Source organism: Drosophila ficusphila, unplaced genomic scaffold, assembly GCF_018152265.1.
Source record: "Drosophila ficusphila isolate 14025-0441.05 unplaced genomic scaffold, ASM1815226v1 contig_791, whole genome shotgun sequence".
In the NCBI taxonomy this organism is placed as follows: Eukaryota; Metazoa; Arthropoda; class Insecta; order Diptera; family Drosophilidae; genus Drosophila; species Drosophila ficusphila.
In genome coordinates, this window is record NW_025064737.1 from 13,745,346 (window position 1) to 13,760,338 (window position 14,993).

The window sequence follows — 14,993 nt, forward strand, 5'->3', positions numbered from 1 at the left end:
TTAATCCCCAAAAAAACCTGCGAACCAAATCAAGGGTTTTTTCATAGGATAATAACCCCCTTAAGAGGGGCAGAAGGTTTTTTACCTTGAAAAATGGAAATTTCCTCGGAAAATCAGCGGAAAACTCTTACATGCACGTCATGCATTTCCGCGCTAGGAGAGATTTGAGGACATATTTTGGATAATTGGCCCAAAGTAAACACTTTTTAATAAATAAAATTTTTCGATTTCTCGCACCGTTTACGAGCTATCGAGCCTTAAATTTCCGATAATAGTGAGGGCTGGTAGCGGGCGAAAATACTTATTACACATGATTTTCCGAGGAAATTTCCATTTCCCAAGGTAAAAAACCTTCTACCCCTCCTAAGGGGGTTATTATCTTACGAAAAAACCCTTGATTTGGTTCCCAAGATTTTTTGGGGCTGAGATATAGCTGGAGTCAAAATTCCGAAGTATTACCCAAAAAACTGCGGGGGCCTTCAATTTTGGGGGATTGTCAATTCTTATATCATATCGCGCGGGGCCCCCATAAACGCGAGGCCCGGGGCAAATTGCCCGCATAAGTACAAAGTACAAAAAAAACGTTTAATAATAAAATTATAATTATATTTGAATGTTACAAGTAATACCAAAGCCCAGTGCCGAAAAAGTATTTCCACTCACGGCAGCGACCGTCGAGTTTTGAAAACGTTGGCTACGGTCACACTGCTTGCACCAATAACAAAGACGGGTTTTTACAAGTAACTGCCAGCTAATATCACCAGCTAAACGGACCGATTAGGGATCTCGCTGTAAAATGTCGGCCAGAAGAGCAACCCACGCAGGCAGCTGGTACACTGATTCGGGTAAGCGAATAACTCATAAAATAATTCCAAGTAAATTCCAAGTGCATTGTGTCTGTGGGGAATATCCATATGTATTGCACCTGCATGTGTATGTGTATACGGGTAATGAACTTTTGGATGAACCGTAAAATAACTACATATAGTATATGTTCTATGACTAAGTAAAGGGCAAATTAGAAGTTCTTTTCCGGATCGGAGCCCACGGAATTGCGAATCTCATCCATGCGATCGTAGGCAATCTCGGTAGCCCAACAAAGCCGCTTTTCCAGTTCGCTGTTGCGTCGTCTCTGTTGACGTAGTGCATCCAGTCCATGTTCCAATTGAGTGCAAGCCTGGAAGAAAGTGCTTAGCTCTGGGATGTCTCCAAATTCCCCGGGATGCCGACGGAAACCCTCAGTCGCATCCGTAGAGAGCTTGTCCAGACGATTCTGCAGAAAGCGCTGGTCGAACATCTTTTGCAGCTCCTGGGTTGTTGCCTTGCCTATTTCGTTGTTGGAGTCGTTCAGATGTAGATCTCGAATGCGGTTTTGCAAGCCAGTGAAATTCACCGACTCGAATTTCTCTCCAATACCCTGAAAAAGCTCATAGCTCTGCTTCAGTTCCAACTGCATCTTTTGAACGTCGTCATCAATGCTCTTGGCCGCATAGGATTCCATGAACTCTGCGCGGGCTTTGGGGTCCTTGGGTGGACCTTCATACTGACCAGAACTCTCTGTTCCGAGTGAGGAACTGGAGGTGGTGGAAGTCGGATTCGTGGCCTTTTTCTGGACATCTCCTCCCGCTAAACGATCTTCAGATGATCCGCTTCCTTCCGAGGAAGTCTTCGCACTGCCTGCAGAAGAGGGCTTATCCACCTTTTTCTTGGTGTGGCCCGACTTCGTTGATTTTCTAAACCTAGTTTTACTTATTGGCCCAAAAATGGGCAAGGGATTCGGGCTCAAGAGTTCATCATTGGCTTTCTCCCTTTCTTCGGTAGTTCTAATGAAAAAAAATTTGGAATTAGAACACACACATTTTTTCTAACTTGCGTTATAAACTATTTTATAAGATTGAATACCTACGATACGTTTATTTACTCAACAAATATTCAGTCAGTTATAACAACATAGTACTTAAGCAGAAGGCCACTGTAGCTATTGCTTAAAACGAAGCATAAAATTATTCACACTTTGCAATTGTGGATAATTTCTCTATAATAATAATAAAAGTTTGAATATAGTACTCACGTCTGCGATATAATGGCTGTTAGTTCATTCCTTATGCGATTCATCAACTCATCGCTGTGCTTCTCCTTTTCAGTTTCCATATCCATCGTTTAACTAAAATTTGAACTTAAATATAGTAATTAAATCACTGTTAAGATATGCCTTCCTAGACAGTCAGAAAAACTTGTTATCGTATTTGTTTGTTTGCTGCTAGGCAACACCAAGCCAACTGAGCTGCTTTATTTGAAAACAATAACTGACTTACATTAATCTCTATCAAATTTTAAAAAAATGTTAAATTGTTTTTAATAAAAAATGTAAATTTTTTTGCAGGCACTGAACTCTCCAGGCAGTTGGATCGTTGGCTAGGTGCCGCTGATCTCTCACATGGACCGGCACGCGCCATTATTGCTCCGTAATATACAACTGAAATCACGTTAAATCCCATATTGTATTTACTGCATTTTTCAGACATGCTGGATACACGTATTGTGGTGCCTGCGGTGCATTCGCCTACCGCCAAGTTAGTCCTGTTGTCGTGTAAGAACTTAAAAACAAATAAATTAAAAACCATCAAATTAAATAAAACAATTGGTTTACAGAAAAAGGATCTTCATTCTGGGTCCTTCGCACCACGTGCGACTCCGTGGTTGTGCCTTATCTGTGGCGAAAAAATACAGGACACCCCTCTATGATCTCAAAATTGATACTCAGGGTATGATTCTTAACCAAAAATGTATTTTTCAAATTTTAATTCAATGATTTTTGCAGTCAATGCTGAGCTGGAGAAGACTGGACAGTTTTCTTGGATGGACATGAAGACGGACGAAGATGAGCACTCCATCGAGATGCATTTGCCTTATATAGCTAAAGTAATGGAGGAGTAAGTTAAATTAACTATATTTTCTTTGAGGGCTAGTAATATGAAGGCTTTACTTTTTGCAGCTACAAAGATCAGTTCACCATTGTGCCTATCCTGGTGGGTTCGCTAAATCCCGAGCAGGAGGCACAGTACGGCAACCTGCTGTCCTCCTACTTAATGGACCCCACCAACCTGTTTGTGATATCCTCCGACTTCTGCCATTGGGGCCAGCGCTTCAGCTACACGTACTACGACCGCTCCTGCGGCGCCATCCACAAGTCCATCGAGAAGCTGGACAAGCAGGGCATGGACCTCATCGAGACGCTCAATCCGCAGGCGTTTACCGAGTACTTGCGCAAGTACAACAACACGATATGCGGTCGCCATCCCATTGGCGTGATGTTGGGCGCTGTGAAGGCTCTGCAGGATCAGGGCTATGACAAGATGAGTTTTAAGTTCCTCAAGTACGCCCAAAGCAGCCAGTGCCAGGACATGGAGGACTCTAGCGTCAGCTACGCCTCAGGATCCCTCGTCTTTGAGATTTAAACGCAATCAAGTATTTTAGCCACTCAACAGCATCCATCTTCGTGGAGATTTAAGCTTAACGTTTTTATAATTCTAGCATCAAATTGAAAATTTAAAATAAATCCAATTATTTGAGAAAGGTTCGTTTTATAACACAAAACAATTGGAAAATTTCTATTCATGGTGGTTAAAATTAAAAAAAAAAAGGAACTTACGCATCAACTTCCATTTAAGTTAATTTTTTCTTTATTTTTTCTCTTTTTTGTTGAAACATTGAAATTGACTCCTAAGCCATTTTGAATGATTTCTTGGATGTGTTTTCTGCTTTTTTGTATTTTTATGTTTCGTTTTTGTTTTTTTTTTTTCTGGTTTCAATTATCGTTTTTCAGCCCTATCGATGAAATGTCTGCGTATGGTGAGAGCGGTATGAATGTGTGGAGTTCAAATCAATCTGCCGGCCATGCAGCACCTCTTGTCATGTGGTTGGCTCACCACCAGGCGGCGGCCGCATTGGCGGCTCCTCCGGCGGTGGCATCCGCCGCGGGTGCATCGTTGGGTCCTCCCCCTGATGCCGTTCCGTTGAGCCGCGAGCACTGCTCGGCATCGCTCGCGATCTGCAGCGCACTCATGTTCTGGACGAACGTCTCCAAGGCGGCGGCACTCTCATCCGGACTGTACGGCGAGGTTCGCTGGCTCAGCGGGCTGCGGCGCAGGAATTCGTTCAGGTCGCTGGCCACGCTGGCCGCCTTCGATTCACCGCCGGGCACCACGGAGGGATCGAAGTCGTAACCGAAGGGATCCGGAGGTGCCGGTGGCTGTGGCATTCGCGTCAGCAGACTGTTCTGCACGAAGAGGTGGGAATCTGCAAACGGGGCAGTTTATTAACAGAGTGCTGGATATGGGTTACCTCTGGTTGGTTGCTCTACTCACCACTGCCGTAGTCGGCGGCCACGCTGTCGCAGTAGTTGGCACCTGGACCAACGCCCGCCGGTGCCTGCTGTTGCGGATCATAGGCGTTCGAGGAGCGCACCCGGCTGCCAAAGACGCTGGTTATCTCCACGTGGTGCGGCGACGGCGACGCGTTGTTGCGCGTGAAGTTGGACTCCGATATATTGTGTATGGAGACCTACGAATAAAGATATTGTGAGTTAGCTAATATACATAACCCCTGATTAAATCCAAACTGTAAGGAGTTATTTTCCCCTTATGTACAACTAATAAAATTATATATAGTTTTTCTAATAAATGAATTTCTAAATTTGAAAATCTATGGTTTCTAGACATAAATAAAAAAAGTTTTTTTTTAAGTTTAAATATGCTGTCAATCTGGCTATAATTTTTTTTAGATTTTTGGAAAAGTCAAAATATAGTATTTTTTCAGGACATTAAAAAATAGACCAAAAAAATAAAAATAAAAATTTGAAAATTTGAAAATTTGCAACTTAGCTTTGTCCAATAAATGTCTTTAAAGTTAAAAAAATTAAGTAAGAAATTTATAAAAAGACATGTCTTACGTGTAAGACTTTTAGAAAAAACTAATTGTAAAGATCAGTCCCAACGCCCATTAATTTATTTTCAAACTTCCCATACAAAAATCAAAATATACCAATTTTCTTGGAGCATTTCTGGGCAATCCGAAAGAAAAACTGTACAATGATATGATTAGGATGAGAAAAACGATGCAAATGGGTAGGAGACTTGAGTCAGATTGAACTCCGGATAGTTTGGGTAGTTGTAAAATACATCCCGCCCCAGTGGCCAGTTGCCAAACCAGTCACACACCTCGTTGTTGAGATGCTGGCCCGGAATCAAGTTCTTGAGAAAGGCGGCGTCGTCGTAGCGAATGACTCCGGTGTTCGGGATGCCCTCAAGGTAGGAATTGAAACCGGTGATGGTGGGCGGCGGAGAGTCGTCGCCGCAGCTGTGATGCATGTGGCATTCGCTCGATCCGCCGCCGCCGCCAGGAGCCTGTGCCGCGCCCGCCGCTGAAAAGACCTCGAAGCCGTTGTAGTAGCTCGACTGCTGGTACTTCTCCTGCAAAGGAACGCCTCCGCCGCCTCCTGCTCCTCCTCCACCCGCCACCGAATTGTACTCCGATGGCGGCGGCTGCTGCCCAAAGCAGGGCCACTTGCTGTCCTTGGCCTTCTGCTTCAGCTCGCTGCCGATGGCCGAGAGGCATTTCTGCGACTGCTTGGGACGCGCAATCACCGCCGCATCGCCGACCAGTCTGCCCGGGCTGTTGGCTCCGCTGCCGGCGGTGTTTGGAGTCGGGGGAACGTTTGTACAGCTAATACTGATATTGTTGTGCGTCCCGTTGCCACCGTTGCTGCTTCCGCTGCTGTTGCCGCTGGCCGATCCACTAGAGAAGTAGGAGAAATTCGAGGTGTTGTTGCCGCTGCCGATTTCCGCGGCCAGTTGCTGTTGCTGCTGTTTCTGCTGGGTAGCCCGCGCCGCCTCGGCCACCGCTTCCTGCGGCGTATAGTAGTTGACATTGCTGCCGAACTGGCGGTAGCCGCCCATCGCCAGGCCATTGGTGACCGCCTGGTGAAGCGCCGGATTGCGAATGGTGAACATGCCGTTCTCGTTCTTGATGATTGCGGCAGGCTGATCCATGGCCATGGGCGGAGCCACCGGCAGAGCACCGCCAAAGTTTCGCACTGCAAAGTAAGGATTTTATATGATTTAACATAAATTTAACATTCTGTTTTACTTATACTCACCTGGTGGCATTGGGTTGGGATTGGGTGGCATCATGCCTCCGCCGGATACTGGTCCATTGCCCTGGTGGAACATTGGGTTGCGCAGGGTGATAATATTGCCACTGGCATTGGTTTTGATGGTGGCTGCACCGGCTGGCGAGGCAGCCTGTTTTTGGATATCCCCTGCTCCAGATCCTGATCCTCCCGATCGCTGCTTGTTGGCCGATCCAGAGGTGACAATGTTTCCTCCACTGCCACCACCGGACTTCCCGCGATTGCGACGACGGCGCCGCGAAGACTTTCCACTGGCACTTGCCGCCGAGGCAGCTGCCGCCACATTTGGTGGCGCACTCGTAGGCTGGCTGTGGCGATTCGGGCGCGGATTGGCCTCCACCATGATTACCCCGTTGGGATCCATGCCAGCGGCACCGGCTGCTCCATAATAGCCGGCCAGAAGGTGCGATGGCTGCTGGAAGTGATGCTGCTGCGGCTGCTGCTGCTGCTGCTCGGCCAGCGGCTTGGAAAGCAGCCGAATGGACTCGCTCTTCTGGCGCAACTGCTCGCTCTTGGCGGGATCCACTTTGGTCAGCGTGATCCCAGGTGGCAGCGAGAGGTGCTCCACCTGCACGCCTCGACTCAGTTGATCCATGATGCTGCAGTTGGGCGACTGCGATGGCTGCTTGGCGCTGGAATTGCCACCCGACTGGCCGATGCGCAAGTTCTGCATCTGCTGCGACAATGTGCTGGCATAGCTGCCTGTTTGCGGCGGAGGTATGGCAACTTCGTTGGGATTGAAATAGCCCATGTTGTGTGGAATGCCGGAGAGATCCTCTGCAACAGAAATTGGAATTCAATATCAATATTTAAGTAATAAATTTATATGTACATAATATAATTCCCAAACTCACCCTGCTTCTGGCGATGAGCGCGCTTTCCCCGCTGGGATCTCTTCGGAGGAGCGCTGGCGTCGACTGGCTGGGCGTTGTTGGAGTGCTGCTGGCTCTGCGGCTGTTGCTGCCCACCAGTTGAGGGCTTCGCCCGACCAGTTCCCCGGCCACCTCGCGACTGCTGGTGCGTCTGCTGAGGCGGCTGCTGGTTGTGAACGGAGCGATTGGATTCGAGATTTCCAGGAGCCGGCTGCTTCTGCTTCCTAGCGGTTTCCGCTGGGCGCGGCGGCTGGCTCTTGGCTGGTGGCACCTTCTCCTGCTGATACTGTTGCTGCTGCTGCTGCTGCGGCGGCGGTTGGGAGTTCGATTTGCCGCCGGAGGAAGCTGCTCCCTTGCCTCTGGCCGTGGGTTGAACCTTTGTGGGTTGCGCCGCCTGTTGCTTTTGCGGCGCCTCCGGTTGCTGCTTGACCTTTTTGGCAGGAGCGGCAACTGGAGCAGGCGCTGCCTTGGGTTTTGTGACCACTGGAGGAGCAACAGGCTTTGGAGCAGGAGCCACCGCCTTGGGTTGCGGTTTGGAAGGCTGCGGCGCTGGCACCTCGACATCTTCCTCCGATTCAGTACCCGTTTCCCACTCGCCATCCGACGAATCCTGCATGTGCAGCGACTTGAACGGGTTGTTGTCCAGCTGGCCAGGATCCAGTCGCGACTTGATCCGCTTCTGGCGCTTCGGTGGCTCCGGTTCCGGCTCTGGATCAGGTGGTGGCGCCACTTCCACCACCTTCGGTGGCTTGGCAGCTTGCTTCTTGGGTGCAGCCTTTGGCTTCACACTGCACACCGAACTCTCACGCGTGCTCTGCGGCGTCTGCGTCTTGGAGGAGTTGCTGCTCGCCGTGGAACTGGAGGCGGTGACCACTGCCACTGCAGTCTTCTTCGCCTGCTTCTTGGCCTTCAGCTTGGCTTCCTGTTCCGCCGCCGCTGCTGCCGCCGCCGCCGCTGCCGCTCGCTTAGCCTCTTTCTTCTTGGCCTTGGCACTTTTCTCCGGAACACTTGGAGCCGCGGGCGCAGGAGGCGCTTCCTCCGGCTGGGCCGGACCCGAGGCCACCATGTGACCGTTGACGAACGTGTAGAGCAGCTTGTCCTCGTGCGGAGCACTGCCCTTGGCCACCACGGTCACCTGCTGCTCGGCACCGGGATGCGGCAGCTGCACCCGGCGTATGGTCACAATGCGCTTGGAGGGATCGGCAGTGATGGAGTTGGCCGCCATGGCGGCGATCACATCCCGTGACAGCTGAGGCGGATGCTGCGAGACATACGGTGGGGCGAAGCATACGGGCGTGTTCGGCTGACCGAGTCCCGAATAGAAGGAGGTGCCGCCGCTGAACTCGGCGTACTGCTGCACGGGTTGTACAGGCACCGGAGCAGCTGGTTCAACGGTGGCAGTGGCCGCGGGCGGGGGTCCGCCGTTGAGGATCTCCTCCAGCTGGGCCATCTTGGCCAGCTGCTGCTGCTTGGTGGGCAGGTAGGAGAACTTGAACTCGCTGTTCGTCTGCTTAACGGTGGCAATCAGCTCGAGGATCACCGTCTCCACCTTCGCCTTGGCCCGCTGCAGGTTCTTGATGTTCGTCTCCAGCTCGCCGATGCGCTTCTTCTCCCTCTTCCGGCCGCCCGCAGCCGTCAGAGCCTTCATCTCGTACTTGTCGATGAACTCCTTGAAGTAGATGTCCAGGAACTGGCCGCGCAGGTCCTCCAGCTCCTTGATGCGCTTCTCCTCCTCCTTGCGCATCTTCTGCTTGGCCTTCTTGGCCGCCTTTTTCGGATTAACAGTCTGCGGCTGATGCGACTTGCCCTCGATGAAGTTGAGCGTCTCGTTTATCCAGCGCTGTTGGTCCTGCTGACTGTTCTGCTGGCTGTAGTTGCCCAGGAACTCGGCAAAGTCCTGCATCATGTCTTCTTTGCTGTAGTCGGCCGGGAATCCGCCGCCGCGCTTGAAAGCGGCCACAGCAGCCGCAGCTTCTGCCGCAGTTGCCGCCGCCGAGGCATCCGTCGCATCCGAGTGCATTTGGAGTCTCTTGCAGAGGCTGTCCAGGCGGAGCAGACTATTGTCGCCCTCATGTTCCACCTGCTCGCCGATCTCGTTGAGAGCCGCTGCTGCAGCCGCTGCCGCCGAGGGCATCTTCCGCTGATTGCCGGTGGATGGCAGCTGCGCCGTTGCGAACACTTTCAAGCTTGGTGGCTGGCTAGCCGGAAGCGATTCGGCCTTGGGCGGCCGCTTCGGTGGGATGGCTGTTGGGGCAGCAACAACAGCGGGCTCCGGCATGCTGGACTTGGCCTTCGGTGGCATGGCCTCCTCCGTGGACTTCGTCTTCCGGTCGTTGACAATCTGGGAGAGCTTCTTGCGCAGTCGGTCACGTGTTTCGTTGAAGCGCGCATGGTTGCACTCCTTTTTGCCGCGTTTCTTCGAGTGGTTTTCCTTGCACGGCTCCCCAATGTCCGCATAGTCGGCACAGCCTGTGAATTGGGGCACAATGTGATATAAAGCTTTACAAATCTTTATTATTTCTACTCACATTTACGCATCTTTTCCTTGCTCTTCTTGTTGCCACCTGCTTCGCCATTTCTGCCTCCGGACTGCGACATATTGGATTCACCGACCTTGGATTTGGCGCCCGAGGAGCCAGTGGTGCTATCGGGTTTAGTGCGTTTTCTAAAATGGAGTATTTTGGATAAAAATTTTAGATTATAAGGCATATCATTTCCTCTTGATTTAAAAGCTTTAGTGAAACACATGTTTTCTCTTTTTTTAAGCTCTAAGAATCAGATATCCCTACGAATCTCATATTTTAAGCTTTTGATTAAGATTATATATTTTTCTTCGTTGGTTTGCATTATGTATGTACATATTTTCTTAATATTCTCAATGCAAGATTTGTTCTTGACATTTCAATTTTTGTTTCTTGCCAATATTTTTTTTTTTTTTTTTGTAATTTTCACACCTTTGATTTTTTTTTTCTAATTTTCTTTACTGTTATTTTAAGCACTTACATTATCTGTGAATCGTGCAACATCATAAGCTGATCCACTCCAAATTGCATCTTCTCTATATTGGCATCACCCAGCGTAAAACTGCAAAAGGAATGCCAATTTAGTACAAATTAAGCACAGGAAATCTTTTTCCAAATGAAGGAGAGATGACGGGACACAAGTTTTCGATCAACTTTCGATAGTACAGGCGATATTCGGTGTTAGTAAAGTGTTAGTAGTGTGGAGTTCAATTGCAAATTATTAGTACTAACATAAAAAAAATTCAATCACGAAAAACGTGTTTTTGTAACTCTACTATTTTATTGACAACTCTATAAACTCTAGGGTTTGGTCTGTTTGATGGTGTAGAGTGTCCCTAAGTGAAGCACATTTCCGCCATAAATGTCATTACTTGTCAAAAAAAAAAATGACGTTTGTCCGCCGAAAGTAAAAAAGAAGGAAGTTGTGATACTAAAATTAGAGAAATAAACACAACAAGGATAGCATACTTACTCATCAGTGATTTTGAAAGGTGAATACCTGCAGAAACAGTAAGAAAACGCATTTAGTATATTTTACTGTTAAGTTCGACTTTTGCTACTCACCCAATAACTTGCGCCAAAAACTGCTCGAAGCGACCGTCGTCCTTGTCGCCGACCACGCTGTTTAGCCGCAGGCGCAAATCCCCCTTGAGCAGCTCCAGGTGACCGAAGTCCGTGCTGCTCGAGTTGAATTTGACAAAGAAGTTGGCGTAGATGGAGAGGACGAAGGTCCAGTAGGTTTTGTACACGTAGTGCTGGTTTCTCAGCTCCTGCAGCTCGGCGGGACTCGGGGCCAGCTTGCGGTTGAAGAACATCAGCGAGGGCAGCGTGGAGCGTAGCTCTTCCCGCGTGAACGAGAGCGGCTGGAAGCAGCGCAGCAGATACTTGGTCAGCGGCGGCGACAGCTGGTTGGCCAGTATCTTCCTCGCCAGCTGGCAGGCGGACACCCGACAGTTCTCGCCGCAGAAGAACTGCGCTTCAATCGCCTCGTGGCGGTAGCGCTTCCTGGTGGACAGGTGCTGGAACACCGCCCATGCAATGTGATATGTGGTGCGCAGGGTGTCGACCGTCTCCGCCTGTCGCCGGAACACCGATCCGCTGCCGCTTCCCGATGGCGACTCGTCCTCCGGGAGATCGTTGCTGCGACGCTGCTGCTGGGCGGCAGTGGAGCTGGCGGTCGCCGCCGTAGCCGCATTGTGCTTAGCCTCGTCACTGGTGCACGTGCTGAGGATCTTGGACTTCATCAGCTTCGGATCCTTCTCGACAATGCCGAGCGTTGTGCACTTGGCACAATGGCCCGCTTGCCGCGGTCTCAAAGGAGTGCCGGCGATGGAGCAAGTGATGCATTTGCAGTTCCTGCGAAAGGATCAAAATGTGAGTTAATATAAAGCATAAAGAGTTTTTCTTAGTAGCCGCCTTTATCAGCATTCAATTATTGTTTACTTAAATGTATTGACTATATTAGGGATTATGACATTAATACACCGATTTCAGATCTCCTCGATTTCCCTAACTTACTCGTTATGGTGCTCGAGCAACGAATTGCACTTCTTGCAGAGATCCTCGTGCACCAGCTTATTGGGCGGATCGTAGAAGCCGTCGGGCCACTTCAGTTTCGTGAAGGCCATGATGTTTTTCCAGGCCAGTTGGCGATCCACGATGCGCTGGAAGTCGATGAACTCGTCGTCGCTGATATCCGGCAGCGAGAATGAGGTGGCGTCCAGGACGACCTTGTCGAATATGTTGTACACATCGAGCAGGCCCATCCTTCGCTCGTGCTCCGTGGGCGACAAGTTGAACTTGTTCAGCTCGATCCAGATGTCCGTCCAGCGGCGCTCAATGGAGTGCATGTGCTCGTCGAACAGCATGTACCGCTTGATCAGCGCCGTCGTCTGGGCCGATGGAGCCGCCTCCTTCAGCGACAGGATGCAGGCCAGCATCGTATCTCCCAAAGGAGTGAACACATGTTGCTGGAAAAGACGCTGGCACAACAGCACCCACGACAGCTTGAACTTGCGCAGGAAGTCGTTCTCGAACGCAAACAGGCTGAGGGAGATCTTCTGCGAGATGCAATTCAGATCGGAGTAGCCGTCAAGAATGTCTAAAAGGAAGAGTGATTCATTTAATAGGTAAGTAATAATCTAAGGGGTATTTTTTGTTTGGAAACTTTAAGAAACTGAATTTTTCAAAAGTCAATATTACTTTAGTAAGTCTTGTTTACAATCGTAACATTTTTTTTTCAAAAGAACTTGCATAAATATTAGCAGTGACTCATGATCGTTTAAAACTTTGTTTATAAATATTTTTCTTAGAAAAGAAAAGCCTTAATGTTTATTTTATCAACTTAATGATTTGTGAGTCATTTCATTTTAAGAAAGCAATTATTAGTATATGCATGCAAATGATATAATTCTATCACAACTGAGAAATCTTACATGTCAGCATCCTTTCCGCGGAAATTTTCTCGTTCTCCTGGATATTCTGGGCAATTTCGATCATGCCCTCGGAGAATGCCTTCACAATGCACTCCACGTTGTAGGCGAGTATTTGTAGCAGCAGCATCGGATTGTTGGCCATCAAGCTGAAATGCGAACGTATTTGAATGATTTATTTGTAAACAAATAATTGTCCAGGTATCAACTTACATGGCGCTGAATAGCACTAATATCATATTGTCGGAGATCGCTGTGTCATCAATAAAATCAAGATATTCGGCGTTCTTATCGTAGAGATAGCCGCTTGTAATCCAATAGATCTCCTTGTTGCACTCAAGCAGCTTCTCAAACTTATTGTAGGCAGCATCGTTTCTGTAAGAATTGTTTTTATATTTGTATTTTGTATATTAATATTTATTATCCGGTTGTATAATTTAGGAATCCGTTCTTACTTCAACATGGGGCTGTAGGCTTTGATCAAAACATCCAGCAACATGACCACCATGTGCGCAGCCTTAAATTGATCCATCATGATGGCCATGATGGTTTCGCGGTATTCGAGACATTCCTTGCAGGAACAAAATGTGAAGAACTCATCCTTCTCGTGTTTCACAAATATGAAGGCAAGATTCTGGAAATATAGCTACAATGGATTAGGAGCACATTCCATTAAGATACTCTATATTTTCAGGCAAACGCACCGTAATTGCACGCAGCTGTCCGTCGGCATCACGCAGCGGATTCTTTGGATCCTCCGAAAACAGACGCATGTTCTCAATGGCCATCTGGTAAAAGGATTAACAGGTGATTACAAAACTTTTCTTTTTCTTCAATTAGAGTATCGAAGTTTGATATTTAGTTAATGAAATTATTTGCAAAGTTCTGAACAGTTTTATTAAAACAAATACGAACAATCCAAAATTCTTATTAGGTTTTTATAGATTTATGAAAAGCTTATCCTATTAGTTTATCTGTCTTATTTGTCAACATTTTTTCCTAGGACAACAATCACTGTTCGAAAGTTATAAAGAAGAATCCTATCTGATCAGTAGTGATCACAATGAAAAATATGGATATTTCATATTTCTTTTGTATCTCCTAGACCACGAATCCGACATGGAAACCCACCAAATAAGATCGCGTCTCGTCGTTGGGATCGCCGCCCTTGTGCTCGCACTCATGGAGCAGCTTGTCGCTGAGCTCCAGCTCGATGGCGTTGTCCTCCCGCTGGCTCCACTGCATCAAAGAGATTACCTCCTTGTAGACCGTCTCCGCTTTGGGAGCAGGAGCATAGGGATCGAAGGGCGGCAGCGCGAGGATCGTGTGCAGCGTGTTGATGATGTTGCCCTCGGGAAAGTTGAGCCGCTCGAGGAGATTGCATGGTGGCGAGCTGGATCTCGCCGGCTTCGCCTGCTGGTGGCCAGCAGGCGGTGGCGATGGATTCAGCTGGGAAGCGGAGCAGGAGGAGGAGGAGGTGGCGGCTTCAATGTCCGCATCCACGTCCCCGTCCACGTCTACATCCATGGAGGACATCACATGGCAGCAGGATGAAGCGGGCACCTCCGATGGCAATTCGCCATTCACCATGTGCTGCATGTTGGTGTCCAGCGACTCCTCCGCATCCGTTTCTTTGGTGTGCGCCACCGGATCGGCCATTTCGCGGGAGAGGGAGAGCGCGGGGGGATTCGGGGTTGACCAACTAACCAACTGAATCCCCGGTTCGGATCACTTGTTAGTCTTTGGTGCTTCTCCTGGCCAAATCCGCGTATGCGCGACGCATTATTATATACGAAATCACAGATGTAGATGCACTTTCACTCGTTCACTGTATGCGCGCGCGTGTCTGTGTGTGTGTGTGAGGGAGTGAGTGAGCGTGTGTGTGAGTGGGGATTGGATTGGTTTGGTTTTGGAATCGAAACGAATTCGAGAGCTTGGAAACAGAACGCTAAACAACGCGCCTTTCCCCTTTGAAACGCGCCAAGTGCGCCTCTGCGTTTTGGGCTTTCACTGCTGGGCCATCCGATTTTCCGGGCACTTTCCTTTGCCTCGCTATTTCCGCTCCGTTTGCACCCACGATTGTTGTGATTTTCCGCTTTTTGTGATTTTTCGCCTGCTCGTTGCAATTCGCTCGTTTCTCGTTGATTGCAATTGCAGCGGTGTGACCGGTGGCCTTCGAATTCGCTATGCCATAACGCCACGGAAAGGGGGTCGCATTTACTGGTCACACTTTTATGGACTAAAGGTGGGAGTTCTATTTACACGTTAGTTGGTGGGTTTTCTACATTTTCTAAAAACACGAGCGGGTAATTACTGTTTGTCAGCAAGACTCTGTGCCTTCAAATATTTAATATTTAGCTGTGTTTCTTTATAGGGACAACCAATATGTTAAGCCCATATTTTACGTTTAAATGACTATGAATGTAGATGTTATGTTACATTGTTATCTACGTATGTAAAATATGTTTCTTTATGT

General features: G+C 48.5%; 3 protein-coding genes across 4 annotated transcripts; 1 reads left to right on the top strand and 2 right to left on the bottom strand.

Moving 5' to 3' along the window:
* Nucleotides 1-680: 680 nt before the first annotated feature.
* On the top strand, nucleotides 681-3,576 carry LOC108087194 (protein MEMO1). The gene is made up of 6 exons (XM_017184454.2): nucleotides 681-845; nucleotides 2,384-2,465; nucleotides 2,522-2,590; nucleotides 2,653-2,765; nucleotides 2,822-2,933; nucleotides 2,996-3,576. The coding sequence occupies exons 1-6, from the start codon at nucleotides 797-799 to the stop codon at nucleotides 3,456-3,458; spliced, it is 888 nt and encodes a 295-aa protein (XP_017039943.1). The 5' UTR covers nucleotides 681-796; the 3' UTR covers nucleotides 3,459-3,576.
* On the bottom strand, nucleotides 897-2,274 carry LOC108087193. The gene is made up of 2 exons (XM_017184453.2): nucleotides 2,072-2,274; nucleotides 897-1,823 (listed from the first exon to the last, which is right to left on the bottom strand). Exons 1-2 carry the CDS (start codon nucleotides 2,155-2,157, stop codon nucleotides 1,019-1,021), a joined length of 891 nt encoding a protein of 296 aa, XP_017039942.1. The 5' UTR covers nucleotides 2,158-2,274; the 3' UTR covers nucleotides 897-1,018.
* An 84-nt stretch (nucleotides 3,577-3,660) lies between the features above and the next one.
* On the bottom strand, nucleotides 3,661-14,687 carry LOC108087192. 2 transcript variants are annotated; one of them, XM_017184452.2, is made up of 15 exons: nucleotides 13,649-14,687; nucleotides 13,222-13,305; nucleotides 12,973-13,151; nucleotides 12,731-12,892; nucleotides 12,521-12,666; nucleotides 11,604-12,186; nucleotides 10,650-11,441; nucleotides 10,558-10,584; nucleotides 10,066-10,146; nucleotides 9,591-9,727; nucleotides 7,045-9,531; nucleotides 6,158-6,967; nucleotides 5,220-6,094; nucleotides 4,368-4,563; nucleotides 3,661-4,299 (listed from the first exon to the last, which is right to left on the bottom strand). In XM_017184452.2, exons 1-15 carry the CDS (start codon nucleotides 14,174-14,176, stop codon nucleotides 3,926-3,928), a joined length of 7,461 nt encoding a protein of 2,486 aa, XP_017039941.1. In that variant the 5' UTR covers nucleotides 14,177-14,687; the 3' UTR covers nucleotides 3,661-3,925. The 2 variants fall into 2 exon arrangements, with proteins under 2 accessions (XP_017039941.1, XP_017039940.1); XM_017184451.2 differs by having other exon boundaries at nucleotides 12,973-13,163.
* Between the last annotated feature and the right edge of the window lie 306 nt (nucleotides 14,688-14,993).

Coding starts and splice junctions, on each gene's coding strand:
- LOC108087192 (XM_017184451.2), bottom strand. CDS start 14,176: ATGGCCGATCCGGTGGCGCACACCAAAGAAACGGATGCGGAGGAGTCG. Junction 13,306..13,648: donor ACGAGACGCGATCTTATTTG/GTGGGTTTCCAT, acceptor TCCTTTTACCAG/ATGGCCATTGAGAACATGCG. Junction 13,164..13,221: donor GACAGCTGCGTGCAATTACG/GTGCGTTTGCCT, acceptor AATCCATTGTAG/CTATATTTCCAGAATCTTGC.
- LOC108087193 (XM_017184453.2), bottom strand. CDS start 2,157: ATGGATATGGAAACTGAAAAGGAGAAGCACAGCGATGAGTTGATGAAT. Junction 1,824..2,071: donor ACAGCCATTATATCGCAGAC/GTGAGTACTATA, acceptor TTTTTTCATTAG/AACTACCGAAGAAAGGGAGA.
- LOC108087194 (XM_017184454.2), top strand. CDS start 797: ATGTCGGCCAGAAGAGCAACCCACGCAGGCAGCTGGTACACTGATTCG. Junction 846..2,383: donor CAGCTGGTACACTGATTCGG/GTAAGCGAATAA, acceptor ATTTTTTTGCAG/GCACTGAACTCTCCAGGCAG. Junction 2,466..2,521: donor GCACGCGCCATTATTGCTCC/GTAATATACAAC, acceptor TGCATTTTTCAG/ACATGCTGGATACACGTATT.